Source organism: Haliaeetus albicilla, chromosome 9 (genome assembly GCF_947461875.1).
Source record: "Haliaeetus albicilla chromosome 9, bHalAlb1.1, whole genome shotgun sequence".
In the NCBI taxonomy this organism is placed as follows: domain Eukaryota; kingdom Metazoa; phylum Chordata; class Aves; order Accipitriformes; family Accipitridae; genus Haliaeetus; species Haliaeetus albicilla.
Genome location: NC_091491.1, coordinates 5,593,404 through 5,614,329, shown reverse-complemented (window position 1 = coordinate 5,614,329; position 20,926 = coordinate 5,593,404). Strand labels below are relative to the sequence as shown.

The 20,926-nt window shown below is 39.2% G+C and overlaps 1 protein-coding gene across 3 annotated transcripts in view; it reads left to right on the top strand.

Annotated features, from left to right (window-relative positions):
• The window catches only part of TAOK1 (TAO kinase 1), a 69,211-nt gene that overhangs the window by 28,740 nt on the left and 19,545 nt on the right, over window positions 1-20,926 (top strand). For 2 of the 3 annotated variants that reach the window (XM_069791155.1, XM_069791157.1), the window contains exons 2-10: window positions 3,762-3,988; window positions 8,174-8,245; window positions 11,218-11,319; window positions 12,684-12,729; window positions 13,616-13,712; window positions 14,498-14,611; window positions 15,363-15,454; window positions 17,979-18,072; window positions 19,471-19,552. In XM_069791155.1, coding sequence (XP_069647256.1) covers window positions 3,857-3,988; window positions 8,174-8,245; window positions 11,218-11,319; window positions 12,684-12,729; window positions 13,616-13,712; window positions 14,498-14,611; window positions 15,363-15,454; window positions 17,979-18,072; window positions 19,471-19,552 — 831 coding nt within the window. In that variant the 5' untranslated portion in view covers window positions 3,762-3,856. Of the gene's footprint in view, window positions 1-1,758; window positions 1,778-3,761; window positions 3,989-8,173; window positions 8,246-11,217; window positions 11,320-12,683; window positions 12,730-13,615; window positions 13,713-14,497; window positions 14,612-15,362; window positions 15,455-17,978; window positions 18,073-19,470; window positions 19,553-20,926 lie in introns of those variants that run through there. The other variant, XM_069791156.1, reaches the window with a different exon arrangement.

Genomic DNA, 20,926 nt, shown 5'->3' with positions numbered 1-20,926 from the left:
GTTATGAGTGGAATTGATCTAAGTACCAGTAGTTGTGTTTATGCAGTGCAATATTCTCTTTTTGTATGAGTGACAACTAGGAAAAAATGTGGGATTTATTTTATCTAATTTTAGCAGCCTGCAAGGTGGCTTGTAGGTAGACTGCTTCTTCAGCCAGCAGAGACATGAGCACAGTCGGAGTTTGCATTGCCTGTCTCTTGGCCACAACCAGGATCCGGCCACCTGATCTGAGCTGTCTAAGGTGAGGTGATCAGTCCCATCCACAGGGAGCAATTGTGTTTAACAGTATAGCTGCACCGATCTAAAAAACCTGTAGTAAAGAGACTACATTGGTGGAAGAATGCAAAATACCTAAGTGCAGCTGCCTGCTGGTATATGATCTAATTTTCAGTACAGTTTAGTTGCAGGGTTTTTTTTCAATCTTAAGACTCGCCTGTATTTTTAATACATTTAAAATAATGAAATAACCATGTCGCATGCCACTTCTCCTAACTTCACTTCCATTTCCCCAAAGTGTTCAGGTGTCATTACTGCAAGGCAGGAGGCAGAGCATCTCGGCTGCTGGCACTGTTGGGCTTTGGCAGGCAGTGTGCGTTGTCTGGGTAAAAAGAAGACTGAGGGAATTTAATATTGTAGTATCCATAAAAAATGGGAGCACTTTATTAAGCGAGACTGTGTAAAGCTTTCTTATGGATGGAATTTACATTAATGCATTTTATTGTTCCATCTAAGCAGATCAGATGATAAACACAGTGTCATGCACACGTTTGTGACTATTCTGTTAAATAGGTTTTAATACTTCATGTTTTTATTCTCATGCATTTCAAAGCAGCAATGATTTCCAAGAATAAAGATAATTAAATTTGTTTTGATGCTCTCAGGATTAAAGGGGAAAAAGCTGTATTTTAAGGTGTATCGCAATAGATGAAGAGTTTTGCTTGGATTTGCCATTTGAAGTCCAGCAGCGCAGTAGCCAGTCCTGTACCACTCCCGCACGTATTGTCAGTGAGCCTGGTAAGAGTTTTAGCAGTGGTAAAAAGTGTTGCCTGTTGATGACATTTCAGAGGCATGCTCAGAAATGATGCCAAGAACGAGTCTGGTGGCTGGTTTGGCATCGGGGGTAGGTGGGGAGGGGGAGAAAGCTGTAATCCATCTCAGCTGTGTGTGCGCAGGGTTTTTCTCCTCGCTCTGGCTCTCACACGCACGCTCGCTCGCGGGGACATGTGACTTTTGGCCATATTAGCAGGTTTATCCAAGCCTAGCCCCTCTGACTAACAGATGTAGGGAAAAGGGCATTCTGGGATTGCAGCAGTTGCTTTTGAACAACAATGTCCTTTTTGTAAGAATCTGATGCTTCTTAAAAGATGGAACATGACATCATTACCGTCGATCCAAGAAACATTCCTTCAATAATACTGAGTGTGCTCTGGTTATCAGCTCCCTTCCCCCAGCTCCTTTCTCTCGCTTTTCTGACTGATGCTTTTTGTCTATTGTTTCGTCGGGGGCTGTAAATGTGAAACAGTTGTCTTTCAGTGTTACGTGCTTGTTAGAGCTGGAATCAAGTGGAATATTGTTGGCTTGTTTGAAAGAAAGAAAGAAAAATAACAAAAAAACCTTTTCTTCCAGTCTTCATAAATGTAGTGTGCTTCAGGTACAGGCTGAATTGAAGCTAATTATTTCCCTTCCCACGCGGTATTAGTTACTGTCTTATGCAATGGAAGGTGGAGATATCGCAGTCCCGTTCCTGTGCATCTCACTCGGCTTCATTGGCAGTTGGGTATGTCATGTGCTGATGCCGTCTGCTTTGAAGGCTCCTATAATGATCCGCATCAATATGAAATGTGTGTGCGTGCATGCTCATGAGTGCAGTGTAGCAGAGTTGTGGACAGCTGCATATTTTCTGTGTGTGTGGGTATATATATGTTTTTATACTTGGTCCACCACTGGGATTTGAATGTTGTTTTTTCCTTAGTCCCTGAGAGCGGGCTATCATGGAAACATGTTTTGCGTTGCATTATAAATCTTTTTGAATGCTGACTGCTTGGAGAAAAGCTATGAAAAAGCTGGATTTTGCTCCCCTTCCCTGAGTTCTCTCTCCCACGCATGTCTTCATCAGAAAAACTGGAGACTCTTGCAGACTTTACAACTAGGTATGTCTTGGCTGTCTCTAGCACAATCGTGCTCTCCTTGTAGCGATCCTGGCAGTTATTTGAACTAGCAAGGAGCAGGCAGTCTTTGGCACTTGCACACGCTGCAACTGTCTGGAGAAGAGTACCACTGAGCATAAACATGCAGGAGTATGTCTTTTTCCATCCTTGTAGGAATTGCTCTGCAGGGACAGGAAAACAAATGATTCATTGATGGTCTAGAGGCTTGGAGAAAGGTGGAGTTTATAGTGTCCAGAAAAGGAGGCAAAATGGACAGGTATAGGACCTTCTGATTCGTTGGTTTAACTCAGGTTTGTTGTCTTTTTTTTTTTTCATTATGAAGATCTAAAACTTTTTTAAAAACAAATTTGAGACATGAAATACAAATAAAAAAGTACAAGTCTTGACCAGACAGGGATTTTTGGAAAGAGGTGAGCTGTGTGATTAGCTGTTTGCTAGTGACACAGAATTGTTTTTATTGGTGACAATTTACAGGGAATTGAGAGGAAATCCCATTAGCCAGGCCCTTCCTTTAGGAGGAAAAAAAAAAGTGCATTTTACTTGGAATGGTTGTTTGGCTTCACCTGTTGTAAAGATACAGTAAGATTTTAGCACAACTTGAAAGTATACTTTTGTTCTGGATAAGATTCCAAGGCACGCTTTGAGTAAGTGAAAGCAAATGCATAGTGCAAACAGAAAGGATTTCATACATTCCCAATGGCATCTGAAGTTGCGAGTTCCTCTGAAGAAAGTGTTTGCCAATGGACTATTGTAGAAGGCTCTATCATATGCTATCATAACCAAAATATATGTTTGCATCTGCTGAATCAGATTAGAAAGACATGTGTTGTGTGTGGAACTGGGTATCTCCTGTTCTGGATGCTGTTCCTCTAAAGAAGGGGGTTGCAAATAAGACTCTGAGGAGGAGGCACTTTAAGATAGAGTCATGAATTTAGATAAGAGAAAAAAACAAAAGGGACTATGACTTATTTACTTGTGGAAGGAGAAGCTTTAGAGAGGTCTCCATGTGCATGCTGAAATGAGTAAAAATTGATCACTGGCTGCTTCTTAACTGGAGTACAATTGCAGAAGAAAAAAATACTGAGCAGAATTTAAAAAGTGTAAATACAGATTAGTAAACGGCAGTGGTGGTTCATACACGTCATACTTGTACCATATATCTTGTCTTGCAAAGACCATGATATATATATATATATGCAATTGTGTCATCCACTTCACAAAGTCCGAACAGTACTTTAAGACTTAGTGGGTATAACTCCTCAGAGGGCGGGTGTCAAGGTAATATGGGCTCACCGGAGACAAACCGGTTATTGCTGTAGGTCAGAGAGATTCTGTTGACTGCTCTGCAGGTGACTGAGCAGATGCTGGAGCAAGGAATGTGTCTCGTTTTGTCTTTTGACTTTGGTTGGTGTTCTATAGAAATGCTTCACTGGTGTCACAGTGGGACTGTGACATTATCTCAGCAGATAGGTTGTATTGCTTCACACAACAGGGATGCTTGCTCTGGAAGAAGTGGAAGCTGCTCTACTGTTGCTTTGTTTCTGGCTCTGAGAAGAGGATAATCAGTGAAGGATTGCAATCTTTTTCTTGCAGTAATCCATGCTGAAGAGGCTCCATTCATACAGATGAACCAAGGGTTGAGGCAGCACTTTAAACCCAGATAGTCGGTCGGCTAACTGCCCAGCAGGATGCCATCAACCAGCCGAGCGGGCAGCCTGAAGGACCCAGAAATTGCAGAGCTCTTCTTCAAAGAAGATCCAGAAAAGCTCTTCACAGATCTCCGAGAGATTGGCCATGGAAGCTTCGGAGCAGTTTATTTTGTAAGTAGCTCCATGACATGTGAATTTTAGCTGTGTCTCTTTTCACGTTTAAACTGTGGATGTAGGCTTTTTTGAACATATTGAGGAAAAGAAACTACTGTGAATCTTTTTTTATGGTGTTTGGGGCAGAGATGTTTTCTTGTGTGTCTGTACAGTCTCAGTCCGTTCACAGACTTGCAGCATCTGTAAGGTGTTTGCAAACTGAAAAGAAAAACTGGAAATGTGGCCCTTGCCTGGTGCTTTTATGTGCATCGTTACACTGCAAGCAGGGATTTATCTGCAAATTAAAACATGAACTTCTACTCCATCGATTCTGACTGGCAATGCAGTTCTTTTGGTCTGATCATCTCCTTATCTCTTGTTCCTTGAGAGAAATTGAGTTCTCTCTCCCTTTCTGCATACCCTCAGGCTCCCTTAAAGCCATTCTTTGTGTGTGACACCTGAATGTTGGTGCTTTTGTTGTCATTTGTCCTGTCACATCCTTCCCTACTGCAGGCAAGAATCCCAGTATTCCTCTGCATAAAACTTACTTGACATGAACGTCTGGACAGCAGAATTTTTCCCAGGCTGCTTGTATAGCTCAACCCGAGGTGGGATGTCTCACGGTAACCTCATTTGCAGGTTGCTGTATGTTAACCAAAGTGCATACTGTGAGACCTTTATTAAAAAAACATTTTCCTCAGAAAACCTTTTCACATTTATAATTATAGGAGGTGTGGCCAAACCTGCCAATTTTCCTTCAGAAAGCCATTTGTGTCAGTATTTTATGAGATGCCTATTCATTGTTAATAATTGCAGCAGACCATGTTGGGAACCTTCCAGCACAAATTTAATGCAGCACAGATGAACTAATTAGGAAAAGCTTCTTAATTTTGTTCCCTGCTTAAAACTATGAGCCGCCACTGTCTGGGAACAGATCTGGGGGAGGAAGTGGTTTCTAGTGAAACAGTACTCACCTGCACCCTTTACTTGATCTCATTTACTCACTTTGGTTAAAGAGTGCATATAAAAGGAGAGAACTGACAAATCTGTCTTCCTGCTATGTAGAAATATTATTGTGAAGAAATATTATTATGGAAATATTACTGAAGTTTTTCAGGAACACTGTATCTTGCGAGGCATGCATGAACCACGCAGGTATGGAGAACCAGCGTACAGCTGGAGGTGACCTGCGAGCTGCATGCTAACAGCATTCCCGAACATCAGCAAGAAGCTGCCATTGTGGCATTTGCAGACTGCCCGAACTCTGTAGTTGTGGTAAGGGCTGATTGCCCATTACCCGCTCCTTCTACAAAGGGATTGAAAGTAAGAGGTCATTAATTTCTAGGCCCTTCTTTCTCTTTTTCCCCCTGCCATTTTAGACTACCAATTCATTATAGATTGGTATTTATTCACTAAAGAGTGCAATTACTTGCTGGTGTTTGGACTGTACTACTTTGACAGAAAGTACGTCTAATTTGGCACTTGCAAAAAGACAAGTGTAAGCAGTGCATTGCACTACTCCAACCCATTTGGGGGCTTTATTTTTGTCAAGTAAGAGGGAGTTTCCAACAAAGAAGATACGGTGTTGCTATTGCTGTGTTACAAAGTTTTAACCTTTAAGTTTTGTGTTTGTATTATGGTATCTTTTTACTACTGGTAGGTCTAGGATCTTCAACCTTAAACTGTTTCATGTAGTGTACTGGATACCTCAAACAGAAGCCCAAGAGATGAGAAGAACATAATGGAGGGAGAAATTTAGTGTGAATTAAATAAGCATAAAGAACTGAAGTAGGGGAGTGTATGTCTTGGGTCCTTTATTCCCCTGTAAAGCTAGGGAAAAAACTTCTCTTAAGTTTCTTTAAGAAGATTTTGATTCTGCTAATGCAAACAAATTTTCTCTAATCAATGTAATATTGGATTATAGTTAATAACTGCTTAAAAGCATATTACCAAAGCCGATGACATACTTCACCTTTTCTTTGCTCATGCTTTGCTTGTATCACTGCTGAAGTTACTCTGGTCACCAGATGTTGATCCTTTGTATGGAGTTTTCAGAGGAAAGCAGGATGTATGCATGTAAATGTCTGCCATAAAACAAGCCTCGCTCATTTGGATCATTTAAGTTAGCTGGCCTTGTAACATCTTCATGGCTCTTGTCTAGGAACTGTCTTTTTTCAATTATTCAAGATAGCAACGAAACTAAAAAAGCAAATGAAACTCCACGATTTTAACATTCATGGGGTGTCAGCTGGGATGGTTCTCTCAGCCCCGCTGTAGTGATGAAGGACTGTAGGTGTTAGGCAAATACAGTCAGGGCTTGCTTGCTTGGGTTTTCTAATCCATAGCACCCCGCTCACCAGGCTGCTTTCATTGCATACAGCCTGGACCAAAAATGTTGATGATAAATAGATGTGGTAGTAATTAACAAGTAGAAGAATCCATATAACCCTGAAATCGCCCCCTGCCTTTTTTTAAATGCAGTTTAGTCTCTCATTGTTAGTTGTGCCTACCTTTCTTTTCTTTTAGTGGTGATCCTGAGAAGGTGTGGTATATTTAGCTTATGTGGTAACTGGCCAAGAGTGTTCACTCTTGTCTCTTTCTTTGTTTCTGTTACATCCTGCAGTGGCAGAAAGTTTCTTTTTTTTCTTTCATAATTGACATGAATTTTGCTGGTTCACCTCATGGTTTTAGTTTCTTAGAAACTGCAAGTCTGGCACCTCTGAATCATTTTGGTATTATCCTTACCATACTCCCTGCTCTGCAGTGTAATAATAGCTTTTTATTGACACAGGAAACCTACTACACTGGAACACTGCAGATGGAGCAGAAGAATAACCCACTCTCTTTTGTTAGAGCTGTGTTCCTTCTGCTCTACTCCAATATTGTACTTGCCTGTTTTATTGCAGTTCTTCACTGATTTGAATGTTTCAGAGATTGTCTCTAATTAGTAAAGATCTAGGAGTCAGAATTTTATTCTTCCTTTTTTGTCTCAAAACCCAAAAATAGTCGTCCCCCCAGCCTTAGAGGTAATATCAGGAAGGCAGTAGGAAGGATCCTCTCAAAGAGAAAGAAAACTAAAAATATTATTGGTTCAAGCTTATCATAACTGGTTGAAATGAGGACTGACAGGGAATTCTGGGAATCTCTTGAATGAACAGCAGAATTAAAACATGACTGAAAAACCTTGTTACAAAAGGCAGAGTCCTGGTATTTCATTAATCCGTGTTCTGATAAGCTGTGCTTGATAGTACAAATATATTAAAAATCAGCTTTTTCATCAGTCGTCAGTGAATGCTGTGGTGCACATTATTTTGATTTATATCATTTTGCTTCTTATCCAAGTTGATTATTCTTATCAGAGAGACTCGGAGGTCTTTTCCTCCACCACCCTCCTGTGCCGCTGAAATCCTTAACAGAGGAGTGGCTGGGGTCTTGTCTGGAGTCGTCCTTCCTGCAAGCAGCCCTGCCTCTTCTCCTGCCAGGGTGAATGAGCCATTGCTTTGGTGCTAAATGAAACAAAACTTCTTGTCTAGTCTTATCTTGGGTTGTTGCTGTCTGAAGTCAGGAAGTCAGCCTTTGAAGTGTGAAAACCCATGTACATTTATTGTGCAGTGTAAATAAGAATATGATTGGACTGAGAAAGTGAAAGTCTGAATAGGAATCTGAAGATGGGTCACTTAGACCTCTGCCATCTCAGTATATCATCTGCCTTCCTTTAAGACACAAAAGCTAATCTGTGGGAGCACTGGGGAGAAAGCCGCCGGTGTCTGGTATCTCCTGTGCATCTGTGACATCTTTGCTTATGTTTGGAATGGAACAAGGGGGCTGAGCCTTGCTTTTGTCTCGAATGGACCTGGGCAGAGAGAGGAGTTGATTTAGGGTAAATCCATTCTGCTTGAATCAGAGCTGCTTTTATAAGCTGTGCTTTTTAGTTCAGAAGTGACGGTACTCGACTCCAGCAGAGACTTGCTGGATGCTGAGCATGGAAAAATGTCATACCTTGTCTCACAAACAGGGGGGTGATCTTTAACTTCAGAAGGAAATTTCTAAGAGATGCAGCAGTCACAGCCCTTGAAAGATACTTTAGTTTAACTCTTTGCTAATGTTAACTAATGGATAAAGATTTGTTTGAGTATGTTTGGTTTATGTCTTATGGGAAATCATGATCTGAAGAAGCTGATGCATCGTGTTTTCATGTTACAGGCACGTGATGTGCGCACCAATGAAGTGGTGGCCATCAAGAAAATGTCATATAGTGGGAAGCAGTCCAATGAGGTATGTAGAACACGTTGCATATTAAATCTTGACCATTGCAAATACTTATTATTTGTGATGATTTTAATTAGCTTGGGTTACAGCAAGAGAAATCTTTCCTATAACTGTAAAGGTGAATGAGGGTACTGTGTAAACAAAACAAATTAGTTTACTGTTCACACTGTATTTCTGCCTAGTCTGCTCCTGGAAAAGGTGGGTAGGACTCTTCTTCCAGACAGAAAGGGCTCTTTATGGGACCAGATAAATATGTAGAAAGCGAAAAAGAAAATTAAAAATGGTAGATTTGTATGTTAGTATGTCTTGTTGACCTTAAATGTTCCATTTTAAATACCTTTCAATATAACCGTGTTGCTTACTGGACAAAGAAATAATAGCAATGGATGCAGTAGTGAGAGATTCAAAGGGAGTCTTGCTTGTACAAAGTAGTAAGGCAGAATGCATCCTTCCCTAGAATGACTGTGCTGATGAGGAGCTAAAACAAAAGCAAAACAGCAGTGAATGAATGAGTGTGAAAATCTGAACAGCAGCATAATTATGGAAGAACTGCCAGAGCTAGGGATTAAGGCAGTCTTTGCAGAGAGGTCTGTAAAAGTAGGCCTCTGAGATTTAAATGTTAAATGTTTTCATGGCCACCCCAGATGTGTGTTTTTTCCCTAGGACGCTTAACAGAGATAATTGATTTTATACTTGAAATGTTTAAGTGTTAATACAGATTCTTGAAAAGCCCAACATGACATGAACAGCTGATTTGGTATTATTTCTGGTAAATGACATCTATCAAATCATGGCATGATTTTTCAACAGAAGTATTTATTTTAAGCAAGTTGTTCAAGGCATTTATGATTCCCTCCCTCCATTCTCTATATTCCAGTCTTAGAAGCAGTCTTGCTCCGATGAGTTTGACTAACAACTCGTTGCTTTCTGTACCTGCCTTTTGTGTATTGATCATCTGCGCTACATGGAGCTGAACCATTCCTTCATTTCTCTGTGTGTGTGTGTGTATCTGTGTAGGAGGTAGAGGTGGCAGTGTCTCTCCAGCAGTCCTAAATTCTAGCTTCATAGTTACATTTGCTATGCATGTTTCTATTTTGTCACTACGGTGACTTGTTTAACTGTGTACTGATGAAAGAATAATTTGTACTTACTACTTGTCCTACTGTTTTAATTACTGTGAGCTATAAATACTCTATTCACATGAATGAAACAAACTGTGCATGCTTCAGAAATAGCTTTTGTTTGTCTCCAATGCGTATGTTTCTTTATTTTGAAGAAAGTAATAAGACCAGGATTAAAACACTTTCTATTTTACTTCTATATTTATTTGTTTTGTTCGGAAGTTTGCTAGAGTTATAATCTAGCCTATGTAAAGAAAATTGATTAAGGCCATTCTGGTATCATTTATATTTACTTTGGTTTCATAATAAGATTTTATCATTGGTGGCAACAATTATTCTCTAAAATAGGGACATGTTTTTTACTAAAAATAAGTTAAAAACCTTTGACGTATGTAGTACTGTGCTCTTAATGTGATCCCAGAGTTTTTTTTTTTTTTACGCAGGGAATCATGGATACCTCTTGACTAATATATCACCTCTCTCTTCCTAATATAGAAGTTTAGCGTGTTGCTTTCTTGGTTTGGCTTTTATTGCTTAGTACCTCAAAGCCTTTGAGGCTAAAGGTAAAAGGCAACTAAAGTTGTTCTTGTACTGAAACGAGGGTGTTGGTGAGAGAGTTTATGTTAGTATAACTGCACTAATGTCATTCTCATTAAATTTCTGGTGTTGAGAAATGCTTAGTCAATCAGCTGCCTCGGTTGTGGCTACCATGTTCCCTGGTTTAATTGGTTTCTGTAACCCTACAATTTTTATTGAGGAGGATTTGGATTTTGCACGTTTTCCAAAGCATTTGGGTATATGGGACCTCTGTCCCTGTGTGAATCCTAACCACACATGTCTGCCTGAGGAAGTGTGTGCTGAGAGATTAACAGGACCTGGAAAACAGCTTTTGAACCTTTTGGTGTTGGGTGAGGTTTCTCTACCTCTGATTAACTTTAGAACTAATACTCTTTCTCAAAAACATTTTCAGTGTCAACACTCTTGTGTTGACGTCTGCATACTTAAATGGTTTCAGCTACTGCATTTGTTTTTGAAAATCTTTTCTGGTAGTTGTATTTTTGCTGTTGCACTTAAAAGCTTTTGCCTTTCTTGCCTGAGGAGGTGTGGATATGCAGCAAATGGGAGGACTTGGTGATTTCCTCCGAGGGGGGTAATGGCAGTGTCTAGGCACATGTTGGAACATGACATTTTGGCCTCTTCTGTACTTTAAAGTTGCACTGGCAGAGCTCCCCTTATTATAAACCTGGATTTTGTTTTCTCTGTTTATTCTTATACTCCTGCAGGACCATTCCCTTATCTGGTAGGTAACTCATTTTAAGTCAGTCCTTGTGAAGACTAAACTAGTAATAGAGAAACATTATCAAGAATGTAGTCAGATATTTGGTGGCTGATAAATGGAGCCTCATCCAGTGTAATATAGTTACTAGTAGGGATAGGTCTTTATATCTACAACAGTTAAGCGAGAGCTGATCCTGCTGAAGGACACTTATTGTCCACATCTCTTTCAGGTTGGGACAAATGTTTGATCTGACAACAGAAGTGGTATCCCTTAAAAAAGGATCGCTGCTTTTTTGAGGACTTGCTCAGATATTGTTTACCAGTATATCCTATGCACACGTGTAAACTATTACATTGATGAGAGATCCTTACATACAGCCTAATCAATCAACAACTTACTTTGTAGATCTGTTGAAGAGTTAAGCAGTGAACATCATGATGTTGATGTATATTTATTCTGATTTGGAACCTTAAGATGATTTTGCCTCTTAAAATAATTAAATGACATACTAACTTAACAACAACCAAAAAAGAGGTAACAGTTTTATTAAGTCTTTCTATTCCTTTTATTTTCTACAGAAATGGCAGGATATTATTAAGGAAGTCAAGTTCCTCCAAAGAATAAAACACCCTAACAGTATAGAATACAAAGGCTGCTATTTGCGGGAGCATACAGCATGGGTAAGCGTCTGCTGCACTCTGCACTTCTTGCCTTGGTTAAGGGCGCTTTAAAATATCTCCAGCTGGCTTTCAAGAGGCACCTGAACACTTGCATTGCACAGACTCAGATGGGAATAACCAAGGACCTTACAGATGCTCAGCAAAACTGAATGTAGTTTTTGGAAACAAGATTTAGGGAAATTTTCCCTTTCAGTTGCAGAGTAAGGCGATTGTGCTGTTGTTCTAGTGTACTTACCTTGATGGACTGAGTATTTGAAATAAATGATAAATGGGGGGGGTGTAAAATTTATCCATCACTTTTCTTGCCGTAAGGAAAGGTGAGAATTTCACTTGTACTGCCTGGGAGACAAATATAGCAACTTTATTAGATACTTGCAGGTCATTTAACAATGCATTTGGTATGCCACTAGCGTGTTAATGATTCAGTACTTTACAGGTTGACTGAATATGTTCCAGAAGTAGGTGTTCTGTTGTACTTTAATGGAATAGGTTAGAATTATCCTACTGATAATTGTAATTAAAGTATATTTTGAGTCATTAGTATTTCTGTTAACTAACTAAATTATTCTGTTTTATATCGTTTACTTCTGTTGTCATGTCACCTGAACACACACACTGAGGAAAAAATCAACTAGCTGGTTTTATCTCTGGCTGTCATCTCCTAATTAAATGAATACATTTGATTTAAACAAACAAAAAAACCCCAACCATCCCAAACTAAATTTGGGTTATTTGAGTTTGTGTGCATAAAAATATGTGTGTAGGGATAGATGCAATTAGCTGTGCAGAAGCAGCATTTTGTCAAACAAAAAGTGACGTACACTTCTCATTGACAAAGTTTTTGTAGTATGATATACTAAAGAAATCACATTGCTGAACTAATAGTTTAAACTGTAAGTACTGTTCACATATTAGCTTCAATAAATCTGTAGGACAAAGTTTTAGTTTCTTTTTTTGAAAACTGACTGGGACAAAATCTTTAGTAAATCCCTAAATAGCCCTTTAATACTCGGATAAGCTTGTTAAGTGCAATTTAACATTCCTGTTAAGTATGTGCATATAAAATAAGGTATGTAATGCAATACATAACTGGTTATGAATATGCTTTTGCCTTCCTTACAAGTTTTGTTACTTGTTATCTTACCCAGGAAGGCTGTGCTAGTTCCAGTTAGAGCTGTCCTTGTGGGAGGGGTCAGTGTGACAGTGCTAGGATGGAGCTTATATTATAAGCAATACTTATTTTGTTATGGCAGTCTGCATTGTATGCATCAGCGATTATTTCTAGATTTCTCCATAGAAATCTAGAAAACATACGTTTACTATTAGAGATTTTCTAACAACTATTTTGATTTCTTCCCATACAGCTTGTTATGGAATATTGCTTAGGATCAGCATCAGACTTACTAGAAGGTATGGCACGCACGTTTATTTCATTGAAAGTCAGAAGTATAGTATTGTGTAGTTACAGCATCACAGAATCATCCTTGAGTATATAGTTTTATTTGGGGGCAGAGTGTATGTGAACAGGTGCAGTTTTTCAAATTCTTGCACGTCTGTAATGGTTTTTCTGTAGAATGTCGGCTTTCCTAGGTGCCTTGGTTCATATTTTAAAGTTGTCAGTCAGCTATTTTTCTTCAGAGTTTAAGGTTCTCCCGTCATGACAGTTCAAGATTTATTTCTGAAAACCCTTGCTGTTGATCCTAATACTTACTAACAACTGTAGGCCTGTTGACTAAAATAGCACTGCAGCAGTATTAGGGTTTTGCTTGATGAGGTCTTTTGTTAAATGGTCGTTTTTCTATCAGGCTACTTGAAGTGAACTTTCTTTGAAGATATATGTGTGGCCAGTAAGTTTTTCATCTCCTTTCCTTGCCAGAAGCGTTTCAGGACAAAAGGCTGAGCCACTGGAGAGTCATCTGTATTGCTACAGTTTATTCATGTATGAATTGTCATAAAGTTCTAGGGTTTGGGATTTAGCTTCATTAATGGAAAATTGAATATTGAGTCACAAATAGGTATTTAGGAGAATGGTCACAGAACTGACAGGAATGTAGTTTGTGGTTGCAAAGTAGTCTCTTTTTGATAGTAAATAGCTGCCGTTTTACAGTTAGAAGATTACATCTGATTATAGAATGTACACTACAAACTATTTTTACATTTGCTTCTCATACTGAACCTAGTAAAAATGAACTTCTAGTGTTTTCTCTCTGTTTACATTGTTAACAGTACTCACTTGCATGCTGCAAACTGCATTGTTTTCTTTAATATTGAATTTCAAATAAATTCTTTCCTTAAGTTCATAAAAAGCCATTGCAAGAAGTGGAAATAGCAGCAATTACCCATGGTGCTCTCCAGGGATTAGCATACTTGCATTCTCACAATATGATCCATAGGTAAGTGGTTATACTTTTGCTGTCTCACACACTTACAGGTAATTTATTTTGTTGATTGTATCCCCTTCGTCCCAAAGTTAGTATTTGTAAGCAGAGATTTTCTTTTCGCAGGGCCCATATGCTCCCAAACTAGTGATTTATAGTAGTCAAATACTAGCAAGCTATGTATCTCCATATGCACTATCTCTTACAGCTGGTGTTCATAATTTCTGCAGAATTGCTTTGAATCTGCTAGGCTTTTCAATACTTGATACGATGCTGATTATTCCCTAAAGCAGTGAATAGCAAGGCAGGCTGAGTTCACCTAAATAGCTTGTAGCAACTGCAAGGCAAAGATTGCTGGGGCGGGGGGAGCACTAATACTTGAAAAATTAGTTTTACATGAACACACATGTTGAGAAGTACACAGTAAGTATGGGATGCAAATGTTCTTTGTGTTTAAAGTATCTGCTGCATTTTAGTAGGATGAAGGATTTGAATAGTTACATTATTAGGACTTTCTGAAAAACATTTATAAAGGACGTAGTTGGTTCAGAAGGTTTTGCTGAACTGTATATGGAGCTTATCCAGGTGTGCCATTTTAAGTTGATTTTTAAGACAAACTAAATTCCAAGATCAAAGGCCGTGCTAAGCAATTAACCTAAAGGTTAAATGTTTTGTATTTGGAGGAAATGTGGGTATTCTGGAGCTTGAACATGTGAATACTGGTGTGTTTTGTAGTCTGTCCTATAGAAAGTTTTCTTATTTGGAGAGGAGTAATACTGATACTTGTATTCTATAACCAGAGATATCAAGGCAGGAAACATCCTGCTGACAGAGCCAGGACAGGTGAAACTTGCTGACTTTGGGTCTGCTTCCATAGCATCTCCTGCCAACTCATTTGTGGGGACGCCATATTGGTAAGCCAAGAGTTTTATGCATTTCTGGCTTTGTGAAGTAAAAAGATCATTTACTGGGATGTAATACACTTGGGCTTTGTTGGAGCTAGCTTTGTAATCTTCTGGTTGTGGTAGGGATAAAATGTACTTTGCAAAAAAAAGATTAAATAGTAAGTAGGCTCTGACTTCAAGAAATTGTGAATCCTTGTATTTGTAGTTCACAGAAATTAATAAAAATTGTTGTTCTACTTATGCTGACTTTAAGTGGTAGAGGTGGGATTGAATCATCTGTAATATATTTTAATCACACCCCCCAGTTGTTTTAACAATTCATATGTTCTTACCGCGTCTGGTTGTTGAAATAACTGAAGTGTTTTTTCTTTCATAGGAAAGGCCAGGTTCATTGAACAAAACCCTTTGCAGATCCCTTGTATGCTTTTGATCTCTTACACCTAATCTGTGGTGTTTACACAACTGCATGCTATAATTATTTCACCAGAGTTAGCCAGCCAGCTAAACTATTGGAAATGTGGGAGGGTGAGAAGGTGGTGATACTCATAAATGGAGAGCTGGGAGAACTCTCAGAGTAGGAGAGTAGGAGAACATTGCGCAGCCTCTCTACAGGCTTGTACTAGTGTGGGTGCCTGGTCTGTCGGGGAATGATTTGTTTATGGTAGCTGAAATCAGCAAAACAGCCTGTTTCATTGAAATTCTGATGATGATAATGTGTTCCATTGCCCAGAATTTTATGAGCACCAATTTCGTATTTTAGGATGGCCCCAGAAGTGATTTTAGCCATGGATGAAGGGCAGTATGATGGCAAAGTAGATGTTTGGTCTCTTGGAATTACCTGTATTGAGTTAGGTAAGTTATTTTCTTTGAAAAATTATAAAATGTAGTTATTTAATACCTAGAACTTATTCAGCTGAATCACAGTGCAGGAAATCTATGCTTCCTTTCTTGTCCAGGTTTCTCTGGGACTTGAGTTTTAGAGAAAAGATCTAAATGTGCTCTCTAGAATTCAAGGCTAAGTCTCCAATTTGATGTTTATTGAACTGGTGTTTTCATTACCCGAAGAAGAAGAGTTTTCTAGACAAAGAAAATAGCCAAGCTATTTCATTAAAGGTGTTCGCGTTCTGTGGGAGACGCAGTTAACTTCTGAACTGAAAAACACCCTATTTGCTGAACAGCTTTAGAAATGAACCAATAAAAGTACCAGTGTAAAAATATATTTAATGATACAAGTTGATATTGTTTGCATGAAAATTTAAGATACATTAGCAAGTCCTCCAATAATGAAGTTTTGGATAAGTGGACAGCTTCAAAGCTATATGCAGTGTATCTTTTCACTTGTGAATAGTTCATTTGTTTGTTGGTTTTTTTTAAGAAAAAGATACAGAATAATCCAGTTTGAAGTGGTAATCTATAAATCAAACCCCAAAGAAATGATGGCATTGCTGTTAGAACAGACTCCTTAAAGCAGAATGTCAATTTAGAAGGACTATGTTAGTATGGCATTCTATTTAAATTTAACATGTAGTATTTTCTTGGAACAAAAATACACTCATGGAAGCACAACACCATGCACAGCACTACTCGGATTTTAGTCAGGATCCAGCTCTCTAGAAGCACTTAGCTGTATGTTTTCCTCAGGATGGTGAGGTTCAGTGGTGCTCGTTGCACCTGAGGCTGTCCTACCATCCTTGTCAGATCTCATTGCTCGTACTCCAAACCGATGTCAGTGGAGGAGCAGCCTGGCTGGGCAGCAAGAGCTCTCAGGAACACGCTAATCCATGTGAACTGCACAGTTTAGCTAAAAATGCTGTCTGGCATTCCAAACTGTCAACTTCACTTTCTTCCAGGACGTGAAATAGATTCTTTCTTCAGAGCAGAGATTTTTTTTGGTTGCCAATATAAAGCAAGTTGAAGGGGTGTGACTGTCATGACAGAATCCTGCTCCGAGTGGAGTAAGGAGACTTGGCTGGCTGCAGTGCTCCAGGAATGCAGTGAGCTCATGGCCACCACACCCCCGGGTGCCTTCCTGCACGCTGCGTTTTTGCAATATGAAGCGTTAGGCTTCGTCTATGGCTTCTAGTGTGGTGGGAGGTGAGACTAGGTCAGGACAGTAGAGCGTTGTAGGCTGGGTCGGTGTGGTTATCTCATTTGTGTTGGTTTGGATAAGCCGAGAAGGAAGAAAGCAGAAAAATGAGATGTCTAGTAGCCTTCTCAAATTATCACTTAGTCTTAGAAATGGCCTCACTGAGTTTCCTGAAGATTTCTATTTTATTCAGGTGAGTTAAGAAAAAAAAGCTAGGGAGAACAGCCAGTTAAAAATAGTTTAAGAGGTCAATTAAAATAGTTTAATGGATAATCAGTCTGATCCTCGATAGCAGCAACTAGTTATCTGACAGATTAGAGAAGGTGAAGTGCTACATTTGAGGAAAGGCTTAACTCCTCAATTTACCTGTTCTGAGGAATTTGTAGGGCTTAGTCCATCCTGTGATAGCGTTGAGTGAACTGTGGTCTCCGATACATAGCTTACTGCTACTATTCAACTCAAAATTGAAAAGCAGAATAAGAAAACTAGCATTATTTTTTCTTTGCTTGTTTTTTTGGGGGGAAGGAAAGTTTTCTTTTACATTTTCACTAGTGTAGGAAGGTCCTCGTGGCCTGACCAGCTTCTCTGGAATGTTTATGGCAAGGCTGAGCTTTATAGGTTTACCCCATAAACATTCTGATGAAGCTTCGATTTTGTTGTTACAGTGAGATCATCTCCTTCCTCATTAAGCTTTCATGCTGTGTCAGTCTATAAGAGTAACACAAGCTTGAAAGAGAGAGAAGAGCCAAAGAGAATGCAACTCTCAAAATAGTATAAAGAGTTGGCCTGTTACTGACTTCCTGCCCATGTGCTTAGTCAGCTAAGTGTGATTTGATGGTTCTTGTAACCAGCTTTTTCTTCATCGCTGCTGTCCTTCTAGAATTAAATATTTGTTAGCTTTTTAGCAACTGTAGTTAAAAAAAAAGGGGGGGGGGGGGGTACGTAACCAAGAATGCTTAGTGGCTAAACACCGAGTACAGAGCTTACTGTTAACTTACTCCTATTTTAGTATGTTAAAATGAGTCAGAGAACTCAACTATGATAAACCACGTAATTTAAAAGCTTGAGAGGACAAGGCATTTGATCTTCAAAGTGCTTTCATCTTCTGCAGTGGTATAGGACATATGCCAACATATCTGTCTGATTGCAGGGTAGGGTTGGTTTGGGGTTCCATGTTCAGGCAATAGTGATTCTGCTGATGTGGTTTTCTTTTTAAAGGGATGTAAACTAAAAAAGAGCAAAAACATGAGACTATCTCCCTATATAAAAATTATTTTCTTTTGTGTGTAGCGGAAAGGAAGCCTCCTTTGTTTAATATGAACGCAATGAGTGCCTTATATCACATAGCGCAGAATGAATCCCCTACACTACAGTCTAATGAATGGTGAGTATTACTGAGGGAGGAATGTAGTAGGGAATTGCTGTAAATGGAGTGCTTTGTCATGCTGAGTTCTTGAAATGGCTGGATTCCTATTGGGAGGATGTGAGCTGGAAGGTTCTTATTAGGTTCACTATACATTTTATATACAAAATTGACCAATTGCTAAATATGCATTTTAGACTCTAGAATGTAGTAGAAACAGGACATGCTGCTGGAAGAACATAAGATCCTGTAAAAAAATTCAGTTCAATGGTCAGTAAACTTTTGAAGCTCCCAGGCTAGCCAAAAATGTGGTTTTTAGTGTTTTTTAATCGCAAACCACACTGTCAATTCCTAAATCTTGTTTTGTTGAAGTAGTGCTTTGCAAGATGAAGACACTGCTTGTGTGTGGCAAGTGTCTGTTGCATAAATTTCAGAAGAATAAAGCACAGTAGTAACATTTTGTGCCTCCCAGCCTCAGCAACTGTCTTTTGAAACAGCAAACACAGTAAACTAATTTTAAAAGTTAAAAAACTTCCTAATTATGTTTTTCCGAGCCATAGTCCTAGGCCTCTAACATAATACATTTTACCTTATTTTTAGAAATTTTTTCTACTTCTGAGATTTTCTGGTTAGGCTATTTCACACCCTGGTGCTTGACAAAACATTCAACTCATTTTATGCATTTTTCTGACCAAAAAATGCAATAATTTAATTTACTGAAGTATTGCAGTAGCAAAACTCCCCATTACATGATGGGAGGGGGGAGCGGTGGGAGAGGAAAGAAATAAAACTTTGTACAACTGATGTGCCGCTGTTTTCAGGGTATAATCCTGCCCTTCTGAAAACCTGTAGTCAGAGAAAGGGCAAAATACAGAATTTTAGCATACAGAAGGAGAGAAGTTACTGAACAAATCATGACCTTAAGTCTTACTTGTGACAGATTGCACAATAGTGTAGAAGTTGTGTCTGAGGGGCCAAAGGCATTTCAGGGATTGTGTGCTAATACAGTTTGTGGGTGAAACACTGGCACACAGAGGTGGAACAGGGCAGGGGCTCTGGTTAGACCTTGAAGAGTTTGTGCAATGTAGAATTTGACAGGGTTGATGCTTGCACTGAGATATATGGGTGTCTGCCTTCTATACAGAACTTTCCTTCCTCTTGAACTGGCTAATATTTTTGCATTCTTAAGCTGAAACATTTTGTCTGGAAGCTGAGGTTAAAGGGATCTACCTACTAACAGCAGTGGCCTTTGGCTTGACTAGGGATGTCAGAGGCTGTAGTATGAAGTACTGGGTCTGTGTGGTTTCTCCCCACTCTTTCTGCTAGGAGCACCCAGATGTGAGTATCTTGATTCCTTAATGAATTAAACTGGGTCGTTAACTCAGATGGATTTTTTTTTTCCCCCTCTTCTTGCCACAGGTCTGATTATTTTCGAAACTTCGTAGATTCTTGCCTCCAGAAAATTCCTCAAGACAGGCCTACATCAGAGGAGCTTCTGAAGGTTGGCTTGCTTGTCCTTTTTCTTTTCCACATGGTATTAAAAAGGGGCCATGCCCTGAGATGTTCTTCTGTCTCACCTACCGTACTAGGTTACGGTTAACAATGCTGTCTCTGCCCGTTATCCCTATTGAGCTGAGGGTGCTGTGGAGTGTACCGAGCTGGCAGTCCTAGCTTTACTGCCCCTTTGCAGTGTCTCAGGCAGTTCCCCAGGTGACTCTCCTAGCCAGCATGGTTCTCATCATAAAAGGACACCCCATCAAGTGACACTGGATGACCATCAACTTGTCAAGAGTTTCAGTTTCTTAAGCTCAGTCTATCCTTCCAGTGATTATAATTAATCCTGACAGAGCTGCCATGCACTAGTTAACAAATACCTTTCGTTACTTCCCTCTTTATTCTATGCTATATACACACCTAAAGGCTTTTTATCCTCTCCCATCACCTATGTGCTTTACACGTAGAACTGAAATCCGCTGTTCTAATAGTATCCCTGGGGGAAAGGGGGCAAGAGGAAAGCAGTTTTTCTTCCCCATACTTTTCCTTGACATGAATAAGCCTCAGCTGTCTGCAGGTTTTCTCTTGCTTTATTTCTTAGCTTTTTTTTTTTTTCTTCATTTGTGCACCTGTATGCTGCAGATACTTGGTTTTCCTTACTCTAGTCTGGAAACAAAGCCAATGTGGTAGATTGTTGCAAAAAGCTGAAATGTTCCTAAGTGAACGCAACTCACGTAGAAGTTAGGTGTTAAAGCTGCTTTTTTGTAAGTGTGACTTCGATGGATTTCCTTTGTGGCATCATGTGGCATTCAGAATTTTACTAACTTGTCATTTTCTTTACAGTGCTCGTGATGTTATTTTGTTGTTTTGGGTTTTTTTATCCCAGCCATGTTTCTGCTAAACAACGGTTTTCCAAAATTTTGCATTGTAGGGCAATGGATGCTATTTACGAAGGTTTTATCATCACCTTTTTGCATGTTTTTACTTAAATGGTTCTGAGGACTTTTGCCTCTAAAAACTGTGTATTCGGAAACTAAATGCAATTATCCAGTAGAGGTTTCAGTGTGGGTGTGTAGTCCTGCCATTTCAGAATTCTGCAGATTGGTTTTATTTTGAGCAATGCACTGCAATTAAAGAGAACATTGATGGAAATTAAATGTTTGTGAATGTATTACTTCCATATCTATAGTCTGAAACAGCTGCATGCCACTTTAATAGAGACAGGTAGGGAATGTGACATGTTGGAAATGGCAATGCAGTTCTCCAAAGGAACAAAATGAAACTAGCAGTGGTGTTAATAATGACTCATGCTTGCACAGCACATTTCATCTGGAGACTGCAAAAGCTGCTTCTGACATACATAGACAGGACTTGTTTTACC